At 36.4% G+C, this 16,732-nt stretch overlaps 1 protein-coding gene across 1 annotated transcript; it reads right to left on the reverse strand.

Annotated features, from left to right (window-relative positions):
• Positions 1 to 307: 307 nt before the first annotated feature.
• Positions 308 to 16,651, reverse strand: LOC117289592 (fatty acid amide hydrolase-like). Its single transcript, XM_033770787.1, has 16 exons — positions 16,009 to 16,651; positions 14,052 to 14,243; positions 12,703 to 12,759; positions 11,858 to 11,895; positions 10,896 to 11,105; positions 9,709 to 9,829; positions 8,594 to 8,686; positions 6,873 to 7,033; positions 6,048 to 6,133; positions 5,446 to 5,634; positions 4,786 to 4,910; positions 4,573 to 4,609; positions 3,861 to 4,009; positions 2,176 to 2,314; positions 1,683 to 1,767; positions 308 to 597 (listed from the first exon to the last, which is right to left on the reverse strand). Exons 2-16 carry the CDS (start codon positions 14,205 to 14,207, stop codon positions 405 to 407), a joined length of 1,839 nt encoding a protein of 612 aa, XP_033626678.1. The 5' UTR covers positions 14,208 to 14,243; positions 16,009 to 16,651; the 3' UTR covers positions 308 to 404.
• Between the last annotated feature and the right edge of the window lie 81 nt (positions 16,652 to 16,732).

Here is a 16,732-nt window from a genome sequence, read left to right on the forward strand (position 1 = left end):
TGTGAAGGCTAGTCTTTGACAATTACCAATAGTGTCCACTGCCTTTAAGTCAGAGAATAGACTCTAAAGTGTAAATTCGTGATTACAATGTACTCGTGATCGGCTCGTACATTCTATTCACAAATCTACACTTTCTCCTCCATTCTCCTTTACGTACACACGCCATAATTAATATTATATACTTTTTAGACTTTATTAACAACGTCTTTTCATATTTGAGTGAGCAATCACCTCTTCCTCAAAAGCTACGTTACTTCAGAGGGAGCCTTTTATCACAATGATTTATACTACCAACAGCTCTCCATTGCTCATTACCAAGTAATTAGTTTAATGCTAACAATTATTTTGAGTAATTACCACTAGTGTCCAGTGCCTTTAATACTCAAAAGTACACCAGTCTTTGACTACAAGAGTTCATAAAAAACATCAGGTTTCCTTTTCTCCAGACATTTCTCGGCAAAGCGACCGACTTGTAAGATGGTACTTTCTTTCCACCAAGCACCCATGATCTGAAGAGAGATCGGTAGACCCTCCATGCTGTAACCAACCGGTACCGTCATGGCTGGTATTCCAGTTAGATTAGCTAAGAAGACGTGCCTGTCAAGAAAAACACAAACAGTTACATCACGATCACAAAGATTAACGGCAAAGTATAGATTGTTTTAATCCTATATAAATGTAGATATAATTATTAACATTTATTTCATCGTTGTCCATTCATCTTACAATACATAGATTAACATTACATTCAGTTACACAATAACATGTTTATGATAAAGTAGGCTATTACAGTGTATACGCAATATAAATAATAGATTAATAACAATTTTATATGTAATAAGCGGTTGGACAACAATTAGGTTCAGGTGAAGCCGTGGCTTTTGTTCCTTAACCTATGGACAGACGAACACAAAAATAACAGCACCAGCACATATTGTACAGACAATAGACTTGACAGACAAACACAACAACGGCTAATGTAAGGTGTGTTGAAAGATAACATAACCTAGGCAATGCAGAAACAGTCATAATCTATGAATATCCATCAAGTAGTTGCTTTTTCAAATTTCTTGTAAAGACAGGTAGAGTAATTGATTTTTTAATTGAATTACTCAGACCATTCCAGAATCCAACTCCACGCTGAACAAAACTCTTTTGGTATAATGATGTTCTTTGGCGGGAAACAAACAAATTTGTCTTTGCAGTACTTCGAGTATTATATGAATGGACTTTTGAAGTTAAAGTGAAAAATGAACTAAAACAGCTTGGTAATGCGTTAGTCATAAATTTATACATAACTTAACAATAAATCTAACCCGTGAAGATTTCATTTCCTAAGGTGGTCAAGCTTTTGATATATCGCAGAAACTCCAGAGCAATTATGTCCACACAGGAAGAATAATCCAGAATTGCAATAGACAATCTGAGAGACGTTACTGACAGAAAATGTTTCTCAGATTCAAATTTGTGGGGCATAAAAACTGATACATTTTTCCAGAAGCACATCACTTCATAGTGAAATGATTAGTTCTCTGTTGGTGGGACAGATGTATTCCCCAAACTGTGGATTGGGCACTGGCCTGGTGACCAGACTTTTTCTTCAATTCTGTGCATTTTTGGCCTGTGTTAAGTGCTTTTCATAATTTGTATGCAAGGCGCAATATATTGTTTATTATCATTACCTTATTATATCCGCCGTCATGGATGTATCACTGAAGCCATGTTTGAGATATCCTGGTTTGATCTCAGGAGCCAGTATTGCATTACCTTCAAGACAAAAAACAACATTGATCAAATCACATCAATCCATTTTTATTAAATATATAGCTTTACAAATACAAGAAATATCTTTACTTTAGAATGACACGACTTATTGTATTAAAAAAAAGAAAAAAAAAAGGCTTCTTCGATTTCAGAAAGATTATTATTATGTAAAAAAAGAATGATGAAATATCTAGAACTTATTCATAAATGGATTTTTTAAGAACCATAATTCAATTGATTCCTGAGTTACCGGGGCCAAATTTCACAAAGCCTGTAAGCACAAAAACTTGCTAAGCACACTGCACATAGTAGTATCCCTTAGCAGAAACAGGTTACCAGCCAAAACCTCATTAAGTTTGCATTTTGTGGCGTGTGCCCAGGCAGCAACACACTTGATGATGTCTTACTTACCAGGCAGCAAGATGACATCCACATCTTTGAAGATGCTCTTCAGGAAAGTGATGGTTCGAGTCTTCTGCCTCTGAGCTTGGATATAATCAGTAGTGGTCAGCATTTCAGTGGTAGACAACAGACCTGCATTCTCAAAATACTTGGGATAAAACACAAACGACATGAATGTTATAACAATTAAGCTTGACTCCACAAGACACTATTGACAGGAGGTTGGCATGAAAGTAATTTAAAACAACTTTAGACAATTAATAGTTATTATAATAAAGCATTAATTTGGCCCTTTATGTAAAATACCAAAAACCGTTTTGAAAATTAAATATAAAAGAAACACAAAATTAAATTTAAAAAACGTAAGTTTACAGAAGGCAGTCAAGCAATTAAACATGGATAAGCTAAAGAAGATTTAAAAGTGAAGAAAACAAACCCTAAATATCTACAAAAAGCCAACACAAAGCATTGACATACATATTAAATACTAGTATATAATATAACATATAACATATATAACATAGTAACTTAAAAATTGTACTAAAAAAGTAAACAACCTTGCAGACAACAATGAGAGATATAAGCACCAAGTGAAAAGTACAACTTTAGTAAGTTAAAGGCAGTGGACACTATTGGTAATTGTCAAAGACTAGCCTTCACAGTTGGTGGGTCTCAACATATGCATAAAATAACAAACCTGTGAAAATTTGAGCTCAATCGTTCATCGAACTTGCGAGATATGAATGAAAGAAAAAAACATTCTTGTCATACGAAGGTGTGTGCGTTTAGATGGTTGATTTTGAGACCTCAAGTTCTAAATCTGAAGTCTCGAAATCAAATTCGTGGAAAATTACTTCTTTCTCGAAAACATTGGCACTTCAGAGGGTGCCAATTCTCTCAATGTTTTATACCATCAACCTCTCCCTATTACTCATCACCAAGAAAGGTTTTATGCTTAAATTTGTTTTGAGTAATTACCAATAGTGTCCACTGCCTTTAAAAAGGTTCCACAAACGCTAGAAAATGAATACTCCTTCTTTTCCTTTTATAAGAAAGAGCAGTTCGTGCATAGAGTCCTTAAATCTTAGGACCTAAAATCAACTCTTCCCATCCAATCACATCAGAGAATTTGAATTGTTAAAAGGTATAGAATGCGTATTAATTTGATAATAATATAATAAGTACTTTTATAGCACACAAAGCGGAGGCATCAGTGCGCTGTAAACAGCAAAATAATTGAAAATTTCAAAAAGTATTAATAATACATGTTGGACAAAATATAAATACAAAAACAAAATTACGATCTTGATGTTCCAATATAACACGATCAAGCAAATACTCATCAAGGGACTAACACAGGTACAGGTTAAAATGGAACAAAACGGCATTAACAGCAAACGCTAAAAGTTAAACAACAACCATCACATAGAAGAATATTGATATTCACATTACAATGGCATCATGGCAGAACAAAAATTAAAATGAGCAACAAATGAAAAGCTTCTGATTGGCACCCCTGAACAAAGATATTGACAAAATAGGGAGACCGCTAACATAGGGCTAGATAGCTCAGTTGGTATCCGGCACATTAATCCGAAGGTCGTCGGTTTGGATCCCATTCTAGTCAATTCTTTGTTCAACCCCCAAAATCAATAAATTAAAAGATAAATGTGCAAATGCAAATGTAAAAATACCTGTTCACTGTACTGGTTACAGAAAGCTTCATGTAGACTGGATCTCATCTCAGCTAAGATGGTGATGATATGAGCAATCCTTGCCTCCTCTAACTCTGGAATCTGAATGTCTACAACTTCAGCTCCGTGAGACTTTAGGACATCCAGAGCTGATGAAACAAAACGAAAACTGTAAACTTTCTAGAGGTTGAATAATAACAACACAAAAAACACAAAACACAAACGTCCACAGATTTACATCAAACTTAAACGGTTTAAAGGGCCCTGGACACCTGTGGAACTTGTCAAAGACCAGTATTCTCACTTGGTGTATACCAACATATTCATAAAATAACATATCTGTGAAAATTTGGACTCAATTGGTCATTAAAGTTGCAGAGAATAATGAAAGAAGGAACACCCTTGCTGCATTACTTTGTGTGCTTTCAGATGCCTATAAAAGGTTTCAGGCCCAAGGTATGCTATTGTTTGGGGGAAGAAATTACCGTTTTCTCAAAAAGTATGTTTCTTCAGAGGGAGCCGATTCCCACAATGTTTTGTACTATCAACAGCTCTCCAATGCTCGTTACCAAGTAAGTTTTTATGGTAACAATTATTTTGAGTAATTACCAAAAGTGTCCAGTGCATTTAATACTTGGGGGATGAAGAGCAATCATGGAATGAGAGTCATTTTTTTGGCATCATTAATTCAGAGGGAGTGAAATAAACAAACCTTTATTACAGGCTCCAACAATTTCAGGATCAGCATGCTGCACAAAACCAAAACAAAAATAAATTAAGAAATGCGTCAATTTTTAATTAAATCTGAGTTAAGCTGTTGGAATAGGGTTAAACTTTACTGTTAAGGGATCCACACCAGTGTTATCATGTCAGTAAAATGTGTGTAATATTTTGCTGGGAGCTTGGTGCTTGATAGGAAACTTACTTCATAGAATTGCTTATCGATTCCAAGCTTCATTCCCTTCAAATCTTTGTCGTTGAATCCAGTCAGTTCTACTGGTGGTTGATTACTGGAGAGACTGTCAGAAGGGCAGGGACCAGCGATGCAAGCTTTCAGTAAATAAAAACAATAACAAATTATAAGCAAATTGATGTTTGTTCAATACCTTAACGTACAAAAGCATGATACACAAAAAAGAAAAAAGTAAAAGTTGACTGCAGTGCCTGGTTGAGTACTTACATTGCGAAGGGTGTCGGACCCAGTAAAAGTAAAAGTAAAAATTGAAAGTTAAACAATGCAGACCTATAGCAGGAGGGGTGTTGCAGAGAGTTGTTTTATTTTATTTTGATAAGTTGATTGACCTGTGGAATTTTGTGTAAATGAACTTTAGTGGAACCTAAGAAGGCTTCAGACTATAAATTATTAATAAACTGACTGTTGGTTCTCTTGGGAGAAACATAAAATACCCCGATTGAGGTTTCTAACTTACCATACGCTATTGCAGCATCTCTAAGACTGTTACACAGAGGCCCCAATGAGCATACAGAGAAACCATTAACTGGTGAGCCTAGACATGAGTATCTCCCAAAGGGGATACTATCCCGTTTGGGAGATACTTATACCCTGATTGAGTCTATAACTTACCATACGCTATTGCAGCATCTCTAACACTGTTACACAGTGGACCCAATGAGCATACAGAGAAACCATTAACAGGTGAGCCTAGACACGGGATGCGAGCAAATGTCGGTTTCAATCCAACGGTGCCACAAAATGTTGCTGGTATTCGCACTGAGCCACCACCGTCGGTACCGAGAGCAACTGGACATAGACCTGTTAAGGGTAGGGGAAACAAGAGATTTGATTAGATTAGATTAGATTTGGTATTTATTATACAAGTATTGCAATAGAGCAGATGGCTTACCGTTAGACCACCAAGCTAGCCTGGACCCTGGAGGCAGTTGAAATCCTATGTGTTGGCAGCGGGTACTGCAACAACTGCCTCTAGCTACCAGGCAAGCTCGGTGGTCTAGTGGTAAGACATCTACTCCAGCAATGCAAAGGTCGTTGGTTCAAACCCCACCTGACTGATTTTTTCCTCAGAACTCAGAAAAGTACCGAGTATACAGTGTTTAATACATATCAGTGTTAGGGTAACAACAAATCAAATTGTTTCATTCCTGATGCAAAATAAACATCTATTGCAGATTTTGATTTCAAATAAACGCAAAAACTAAAAAGTTTACCTGCAGCCACTGCAGCAGCTGATCCACTGGAGCTTCCACCAGTGAAATGGTTGACATTGTAAGGATTCCTTGGTGTACCATGATACCTGCAGGAAAGTCATCATCCTATAAGTTACGTCCTCAGATATCATACCGATATGCACAAAGTATATATGGCCTTAACTTTCGATCCAGACCGAACCCTTATTAGAGGTATAAACAAAAACTTATTAGAGCGGTATAAGCGGCATCTAGCAACAGAGTCCAGCATCCTCCTGAAGACGATCGGAGCATACTGATCAAAACATTGAGTTGTCAACCACTGGTTCTTTTCAGAACCAACACTACTCAAAAGAGAAATGTTAAAGGAAAACAAGGAGTATTCATTTTCTAGCGTTTGTGGAACCTTTTTAAAGGCAGTGGACACTATTGGTAATGACTCAAAATAATTATGAGCAGAAAACCTTACTTGGTGACGAGTATTGGGGAGAGGTTGATAGTATAAAACATTGTGAGAAACGGCTCCCACTGAATTGCCATAGTTTTCGAGAAAGAAGTAATTTTCCAGGAATTTGATTTCGAGACCTCAGATTTAGAACTTGAGGTCTCGAAATCAACCATCTCAATGCACACAACTCCGTGTGAAAAGGGTGTTTTCTTCTTTCATTATTATCTCGCACTTTTGATGACCGATTGAGCTCAAATTTTCACAGGTTAGTTATTTTATGCATATGTTGAGATACACCAAGTGAGAAGACTGGTCTTTGACAAGTACCAATAGTGTCCAGTGTCTTTAAGTTCAGAGTCTTTCCATCTCATTATATTTCATCTCCGCTAATTCCTTACTTGCTAATATTGATTCCAGTTGTTCCCATTCCATTCTCTTGCATGTTGGTCATTCCCAAGATAATGGCTCCGTTTGCTCTCAGTCTCCGTATCACCTCGGAATCCTCCGTCTCAAGGCTGTGGCCCATATAGGTTGAACCCATTCGAAGATGATGGGATGCCTGTGACAAATAAATTCATCGTCAGGTTTTTATTACAATTTCATACATACATGTATAGGCATTTTTAGAGTGCCCCACAAACATTGCAGTACGTTACAAAGATGATACTATGTATAAAATTGTTCACTGTGTATAAAGGTCTTCACAATATTCAGGGTCTCTTCTTCCATCGCTCATTTCCAGCTTTCCTTAATAATAATAATAAAAATAATAATAATAACCGTATTTATAACGCGCCTTTTGCCAAAGGATACAAAGCGCCAGGTATTATTACTGCAAGGAGTGGGAGATATAAGATCTAATCCTTAAGCACCATGTAATGGTTTACAAGGTGCTTCGGCGCAATATGCTGCCAATCCAGTCAGGAACACCGGGGCGAACCCCTTCTCTTTTCGATAAGTGCACTGGGTTCTTTTACATGTGTTTATACAACACATGGGACCAACGGCTTTATGTCCCATCCGAAGGACGAAGCAATGGTTATGTGTCTTGCTTAAGGACACAAGTGTCACGGCTGGGGATTCGAACCCACACTCTGCACCCCGCATCATGACACGCTATGGCGATCATGATTTCTCAGTCATAGCTCCAACACTTTGGAACAAGCTATAACCACCCACATTTAAGCAGCTCCTTCATTGGATACTTTTAAATAATTACTTAAAACCCATCTGTCTTGTTAAAGATGCTATGTCAGATTTTTGGCCGATATGACCCCAAAATTTTGATTTTAAATTCAATAGGTATTTTGATGGGGGTCGAGAAAGTTACAAGCTTTCATTTAAGCCATTGCTCGAAAAAGTCCGCCAATTATTAGTAGCAGTGAAATAAAGTGCTCGAAATTAGTTTTTGTCGGGATCCCGACAATATATCACGTGACCAATTCTCATGTGTTTTATAAGAAACATTTTTTAATGTTTGGGGCCAAAAATCTGACATAGCATCTTTAATCTGATTATACTGGTTATACATGTAGCACTTAGAAACATACGTGGAAGCGCTCTATAAATGTTGTAACTCATTTTTATTGTTTCTAGATGAGAAAAATAGAATTAGTTGCTGCAAACTGCTTACGCAACCAAAAGGACCTATGGTATAAATGCAAAAACAAGTAAATGTCCTCACGTTTCAACCCTCACACAGTCAAGGTACCAGACGTTATACAAAATCAAAGGCACAATTGGCTTATATATTGCAATAATATACCATCGAATCTGTGTATTGATGTTGAATGCAGTGGAGCAGGGCCCAATTTCATAGAGCTGCTAAGCACAACAATTTGCTTAGCATGAATTAGTTTGCCTTGATAAAAACAGGATTACCAACCAAATTTCCACGTGATTTTCAGGATAAGCAAACAACAGCTGAATACATGAAACAAACAATATGCAACAAATGGAAATTTGGTTGGTAATCCTGTTTTTATCAAGGAAGAATTTTCATGCGTAGCAAATTTTTGCGCTAAGCAGCGCTGTGAAATTGGGCCAAGCTGCTTGTAATCATTTCAATGTGTGACAAGGGCCTACAAACAAACTATCCAGAAGAAGGTAGAGTAGTTACCACTTGAATTTCATCCTTGATCCCAACAGGAACTCCATCTAAGACCGACAGCGGCTTGTTTTTCTGATAACGATTCGTAGACTCTTTAGCAGCCTAGGAGACACAAATAAAAACTGAATAATGAGAACAGGCATTGACTTGTAAAAGATGATGCTCAAAGTCATTGGACACGGAATCAGGAGAAAATAACGGGAAAACCCACCCTTGTTTTCGCACGTTTCACCGTGTCATGACATGTGTTTAAAACAAATCCGTAATTCTCGATATCGAGAATTGATATTGTTTTAATGTTTTCTCAAAAAGTAAAGCATTTCATGGAATAATATTTCAAGAGAAGTCTTTCACCACTACCTTCTGTAAACCCTGTAAGTTATTTGTAAATCTGTGAACTTTTGTTTATTTTTTATTTACCGAAAGTGTCCGATGGCTTAAACTTGGCCATCCTAAAAACCTCAGGTCTTGAGGGCACTGGACACGTTTGGTAATTACTCAAAATAAATATTATCATATCAACTTACTTCGCAACAATCAAAAGAGAGCTACTGAAAATATAAAACATTGTGAGAAACGGCTCCCCCTGAAGTAACGTGTGTCGTAGTTCTCGAGAAATAGGTAATTTCATGCAAAAGTATTTGAATCTCAGAAAGGCCTTTTTCAGGCATCTGAAAGCAAACAAATTTGTGCAAAAAGGGTGTTTTTTTCTTTCAGTATGTTCTTGCAACTTCGATGACAAATTGAGCTCAAACTTCCACAGATTGCTATTATATGCATATGTTGGGATACAAAAAGTGAGAATACTGGGTTTTGAAAATTACCAAAGGTGTCCAGTGCCTTTAATCGAGAGTGAATCTTTCCTCAGTTAGGGCATCCAACCAGTAGATTTGCTCCAGTTATATTCCTGGTTTCTACATTGATACATAAGTGCTTTTCACAAAACAATAAATGAAACTTGAGTCTTGTAATCAAGAAAACATTGGATGACTATTTCATTGATGGGTCTTAATTCTTGCTTAACACCTTACACAAACATTAATGGTCTATTACACATACTTCATTTTAATGAAAAATGGCTAGATTTATTAATGTGTGTTCCTTAAAGTGTGATTGATATTTACCTCCAAGATTTGCTCTTCGTTGATCTCAACGAACGCTCTCAGTTTGGGTTCAACAGCGTCGGAATCTTTGATATTTTTGATTGCTTTTATAGCTACATCAGTCGGGGTCAGCTTCCCTATACTGCAATAAAAGCGAATTCTCAACAATTATTAATTTCAAAGTAACTCCTCATCAAAAATAGAGATAATTAGGAACGATAAGATATGATAAGACTTGGTTTATTGCTATTTAAAAACAAGTGTATAATCGCCTTGGCTCCTGTGCTTAAAACACATAAACATGATAAATAATACTATTCTATGAGTTTGCGTACAGACAGGTTAGTGGGCCTATTTTTTGTTTGTTATTGATGATTTTAACATTTGATTAGTGTGTATCATACTGCCAAATTAAGATGTTAAAAAGAAGACTTTGTGTTGACAAACAAATGTTCCGCTGGCTTTAATCTCATTCAACTTAAGTTATCGCTCGGACAACATTATGTTTTAGCCATAATGACCTTCTCATTAACTTGGGGGGGGGGGGAAGGGTCAAACCATTTTGCTTCTGGGGGATCCCGGGAATGTTGAACGTGGTTAGCACATTATGTTAGCATAATCGACTGCTTCACTAACATTCAGCTGTCCATGCCAACCAGGGCCCAAATTCAAAGCGCTGCTTAGCGGCAGATTTTGTGCTTACTGTGCAATTTCTATTTCATAGCGCTGCTAACCGTAAGCACACGAAAAGGCATACTAACCTTGCAGTGCTTACCGCACAAAAATAAATGACGTCACAATGCAAATCCGCGGTAAACACGCAATATGGCTGCCCAATTTTTCTGCTAACCTGTGAAATACGCTAAGGCTTAAGCAAATTTGTCTGCTTCAGTAAGCACGCAAATTTGCTTACCATTAAGCAGCACTATGAAATTGGGCCCAGCACGTTTTTTTATCAACAATGGAAAGGTCTATCTGGGATTAGGTTTCTGGTGTGCCCATACATTGCAGATATTAGTCTCAATTGTTTTTTCAATGATTATCTTTTAACCACTTGCAATTTCTTAATCCGTCCAATTTGGCCTGCGAGCTACGACATGTGGTTGTTTCAATAAAATATTAAAATAAAATATCAATGCCATTCTTTTCCTGGAGCATTTTATTTTATTATTGAATTATCTTTCATGAAACTTTAATACCAACTTTACCTGTAAGCGTTGTGAAAGTCCGATATATCCATAAAGTGGAAGTCCGACTCCAGTTTCTTGCCGGCATCAGCTTTACTTGCCAAAGACTTCATCAAGTCCACTGCATCCTTCGACTTCTTGGGTGTTTTAGACCCCTCCCATGGGATCAGAGGTGCAAAGGTTGGCAAGTCCTTCATCAAAATATCCCGCAAGATTAACACATTTGTTTTTCTGTAAAACAATAGGAGTACATAACAAAATAAGCAAAGCATAAAAAAATTGTGCTTACTAGAAATAGTTAGCACGTCATAGTGTGTCATATGTGACCTGCGTAATTGTGCTCAGCATAAATGTAAAAATGTTATACTGTTTGATGCATGATCAGCAGCTCTTTAAAATATATACCAGGATAAGGTTACCGGCCAAACTACCATGTCACATTTGAGACTGGTATCCTGCTCATTTCTGCTCAGCAGAAAATTGTTAAGCAATATTTTGTGCTTCAGCAGCTTCATGAAATTGGGAACTGTGCCAAGTTTCATAAAGCTAACAAATAAGCAAATTTCTTGACAAAGCAAAGAAATGATGAGGTGACAGTGACATAATGGTAACTAGATTGCATTTGGCTGGTAATCTATTTGTGCTAAGCTAAAGTTTTCTTTTTGCTAAGCAAGTTTTTGTGCTTAAAGGTTTTATGAAATTGGGCACAGAGCTCAATTTCATAAAGCCTGTAAGCTCAAAAATGGGCTAAGCACAGAAATATCTTGCCTATCAGAAACTGATTACCCGCCAAAATTTCAAAAAAGTAACATTGTTGCGACTTGTGCCCCACTCATTTGTTTTGCTTTAAAACAAAGAAATGTTCTAAGCAGTACTTTCTGCTCTACAGCTTTATGAAGTTGGGCCAAGGAACCTTGATAAGGATTATTTGAGACTTTAGGTTTAAATATTAGGAGCTCAACTAAACTCCTGTTCAATCTTACCTCATGACTGAAGGCATTAGGAAGACCTTTCCAAGAAGCTAGAATAAAAACACAATTATCAATATTAGTTTTTTTTTAAATGAGAATCTTATAACACTTGTTATTCAATTTTGTCATCATCGATGGGTTGGATTTATTATTCTGTTTATATGGTACATAAGGGACATGTTGCCCTGGATCGGGCAAGTTAGTCTATGAAAAGCGTTTGAACTGGTTGTTATGAATTGCATATGGTTAGGTTTTAAAAGTAATAATGGTCCACACAAATGCCTGGTACTTGCACAGTTTTTCCTTTTTTAATGTGAACTTAAATGGTCGGCCATTTTGTGGGGAGTCCAAAATTGTTGTGTTCTTTTGGGTGAATCTGGTTTAATGTTTTATTCCTGTGCAATTTCAATTGTATATATCCACGGCCTCCAAGGTGTAGAGTTTATTGACAACTGATACAGAGTTACCCAGGATACATAAGACAAAATACAAATAAATAAAAACATAATAAATGTGGTAATAAAAAACTCCACGACACCACAAAGCATCCCAACCCTTCCGCCAATGTTGCTACACAGTTCTTTCAAGGACAAACCTTATTCTCAAAAAGATTCTACCAAATAACTTTAAAATGTAAATCACTGTTAATTATGAAGAAGAAGTGGGCTGTTATCGATGTTAAATTTGCATCAGGGATAAAGAATATTAATTTTGTTTTTTATCCATACACCGATGTGTGTTAGCACTGTATACTCAGTAGTTCCGAGTCTTGTGAAAAGATATCACCATATCACAGGCATATTACTCGCGTGGGATTCAAACCCACGACCCTTGCGATTCTTAGAGCAGTGTCTTACCGAATGGGTTAGTTTCAAAAGAGCTCTTGCAACTCTTCCAGGAATAGCTGGCATACCCTGAGTTTGATAAAGAAAACAATGATTAAAAGTATGAAAACAAATTATCATGGACTGCAGGTCATAAGCTGTAAAAGAGAAAGTATACCTTTGGTTTTTGGAACTGTCCTACATCAAAAACCAAACCTGATTTATCAAAAAAAAAAAACTGCAGCAGATGTTTGACCACTAGACCACCTTTCGAGCTAATAGAAAAGTAGTTCCTTGACACTTTTTATATTCCCCAAGGTGAAACGCAACTAGCCCTATAATAAACCAATAACAAAATGTATTTTAGTATTTTTTTTTTCTTTTTTGGTGGGGGGGGGGGGGATAACCTGACCACCATCATGGCAAGGGTGATGAAACACTTGTTTTAAAAATGAAAGTACAAAGGGCATCAAGCAAATCAAATAATTCACAATATAATAATAATAATAATAATAATAATAATAATAATAATAATAATAATAATAATAATAATAATAATAATAATAATAATAATAATAATACTAATAATAATAATAATAATAATAATAATAATAATAATAATAATAATAATAATAATAATAATAATAATAATAATAATAATAATAATAATAATAATAATAATAATAATAATAATAATAATAAAACCATTCTTATAAGCGTATCACTGTGAGGTCCTTATGCGCTAAAAGGTAACATAGCCCCAATGGAAGTGAATGGTGATAATAATTTTAAGACTAAAGTACAGAGGGCATCGAACAATGAAAAGGTCCCCAGGTTGGAATTCCCCGGGGGATAAACATAGCCCAATCAGAACTGAAGGGTGCTATTTTTATCATAACTTATGACTTTTGGTAAAACTGGCCCTTGTGATTGTCAATAGGCCTAATTAATGCGCAGACTAAATGAGCCACTCAATGAAGCCTAGCTTTTAAAACCACAATAACAATTTCTGCCCAATCATTTTCTTAGACAGAACTAACAAAATTGAGGCGGCACGTTAAAAATGCTAGACTTCAAACAAAAACGATAACAAAAACGTTAACGAAAAAAGCAAGGTCAGCAGAGTCTACAAGTTACCCCACCATACAGTCTTTTGCATGCTCAGTTGTGGCGGCTTGCTTTTGTTGTTCTATTATTCCCTTTTCTAGAATCTTGTGGGGACACAGTTTACAATGAAACATTAACTCATTCAACCAAAACAGCAGGTGCTGAGTTTTGTTTTGCTCAGACTTTTTTTTTTTTTGAGAGGGGGGGGGGGGGGAGAGGAAGGTACAAGTAAATGACGAAGAAGGTGTAGAACAACCAGAATAATTTTTGTTCACCTTTCCTTCTTGAATGTTGTACTCCACTGGTTGATCAGGAACACCTGGAATCCGTCGTTTGAATTTCCGTTTACTTCCACTTCGACGCCAACACAGAATCCAAAGTATTGCAACTCCTAACACAGCTGTCAGTGCTGCTGATTGAGGGAATTCCATTGTGGTGGCTTGTCAGAGTTGATTAAATAAATTCAACTACGGCAAAAAAAAACGTACAAAATCAAAATAATCAAAGTCAGGATACAATACAAAAATGCAGTAATGCAAAAATTAGTCTGTGTGTATGTTATATTATGGTTTGATTATAGCTGTCAGTGCTGCTGATTGAGGCAACGCCATTGTGGTGGCTTGTCAGAGTTTATTGAATAAATTCAACTACGGCAAAAAAAACGTACAAAATCAAAATAATCAAAGTCAGGATGCAATACAAAAATGCAGTAATGCAAAAATTAGTCTGTGTGTCCATTTGATTATGGTTTGATTATAGAAAAAATTTGATATATTTTGTATACAGATAGCCATTTCGAGGTATGGCGGACGCTATAGGAGTTAACTATTTGGTTTGGGTGTCTACAGAAAAATTTACCCCATCCCAGTGTCATGAATGTGTCCGCCATATCTCCAAATGGTTCAAAGGGGCTTTCTAGCCCTGGTGGGGAGTCGGTGCCACTGCAATTGTTAAGCACTGGCAAGGCGTAAAACCTGGGCAAGGGGTAAGACTTGGGGTACGTAACTGGGGCACTGTAATCCTTTTTTTCTCCAGAAATTTGTCATTATCAGTTATTGTCATTATCAGCCATACAACTGATAATGACAAATTTCGAAAGAAAGGAGTACAGCGCCCCAGTTACTGGGTCTAGGCATGGTCTAGGCTAGGGGCTTGCTAACTTTGTTTAAAGGAACATTACAGAATTGTTTTTTGCTAACAAAACAGTTGCTGGCAGTGTAAGCACTTTATGTATTCCACCATAATATACATAGTGAACAACCGATTACAAATTTTGCATTGCATCAATGCCAAAATAGAAAGGAATAAAACGCTCACTGAGCGTTAAACTCCAAACACAAAGTTAGATTATTTATTTCTCATCAAATATGACATTTCAGACAGAAATATTTCAAGGGATGTTTTTTAACTATCATCATCATTAGACCGTGTAAGTTTTATGTAAATCTGTGATCTTCACGATTTTTGTTTCTTACCAATTCTGTAACGTTCCTTTAAAATCAGTGTAACAAACAATCAAAACAAGAACCCCCCCCCCTGTTACTTTCACCAAATAGCAAGTGACATTAGATCCTGCTCGACATCAGGCGTGTACTTTTGTCAGTACAACAATTCAAATAGTGCCAGCTATATTAATGTAAAGTTAGTGACACGCAATGGCATTTATGATAATTTATCTATGATGACTTTGATCAAGCTTTAGTGCAAACATCCCTGTTTGTTTGTTTAGATGATCTTCACATCAAGGGAACTCGGCAAACTCCCACAAGGGAATTATAAACACCGATGACCTGCCCTGTTGTTGCAAGAAGAGGAAAAATAGTAGCTGTTTCTTTCACAAGAAAAAAAGTTGAATATACCGTTTAAAAGTGTCAAAAATCATACATAAAGTCATGAGATATTAAACAGACAACCCTGAAAATTGCTGGTACCCTGCCATCACTTTTCCATTCCTTATGAAATAAAATTGCATTTAATTTTACTCATAAAAAAATGAATGATATATAAAAAAGAAGTTAACTGAAAAAGTGTTGGCAGGATAATGGCAATTTGGTTCACATTCTAAATAAATAATAAGAATATAAATAATAAAGTTAAAAAGAACAATTAAATAAAGACTTCAGAAGTTCAGGGTGGTAGAAAAAAAGAAAGAATTGAAAAACAAAACCATTTACCATAATAAGCAATGATTTAGGAAAAATATTGAATATTGAACATAAAAAGCTACTTTACTTTTTACAATTCTTGCTGGCGAGAGGAGGAGAGGGATAGCACTAGACCGACATGACCAACTAGTAGTACTTCAGCATACAACTCATTTGGCGCGGATGAAAACGGCTATTTTGGTGAAATGGGATTTCCCAGTCCCTGCAATCGATCATGGAGGTCAGCCACCGGTGTCAGTCCGTTCATTAGCATATATAGGTCTGCCCGCACCTCATTCTGAGTGATAAAACTGATCAAAGGTTGAAACTCATGGCTGCTCCATGTTTGAACAGAAACTAAAAGCAGAACACACACGCTTACTACACTTCAAATTCATTGTGTGGGTCGTATGTGGGGTGGTGTGAACCTTGACAACCTTGACAATAGCTTGTTATTTAGCGAATTGAAACTGAAAGAACCATTTTGAAGCTGCAGCAATAATCAATGTTTTTTGTCAACTGGCTCAATGATGGCTCCCTCGCTTGAGCTCTCTTCTAAACAAAAAGTGTTATACATGTAACTCAACTGTCTTGGTCATGATACCTCTCTTTCGTTGGTTGAATTTCGGTGTTTTGAGTTTTCAGACATAAAAAGGTGGGTTGAAATGGGATCAAACACCTTCATATTCAGGCTGTTAGTGTTAAAAAAGTGTAAACAACACGATCGAACACCGCATGAGACTAGTCTTGGTTCAAAAAGACTCTCCTGTTATTTTTCTCCATGATCCATTATTACCACATGAGGGCGCGCT

This window comes from Asterias rubens, chromosome 4 (genome assembly GCF_902459465.1).
Source record: "Asterias rubens chromosome 4, eAstRub1.3, whole genome shotgun sequence".
NCBI lineage: Eukaryota > Metazoa > Echinodermata > Asteroidea > Forcipulatida > Asteriidae > Asterias > Asterias rubens.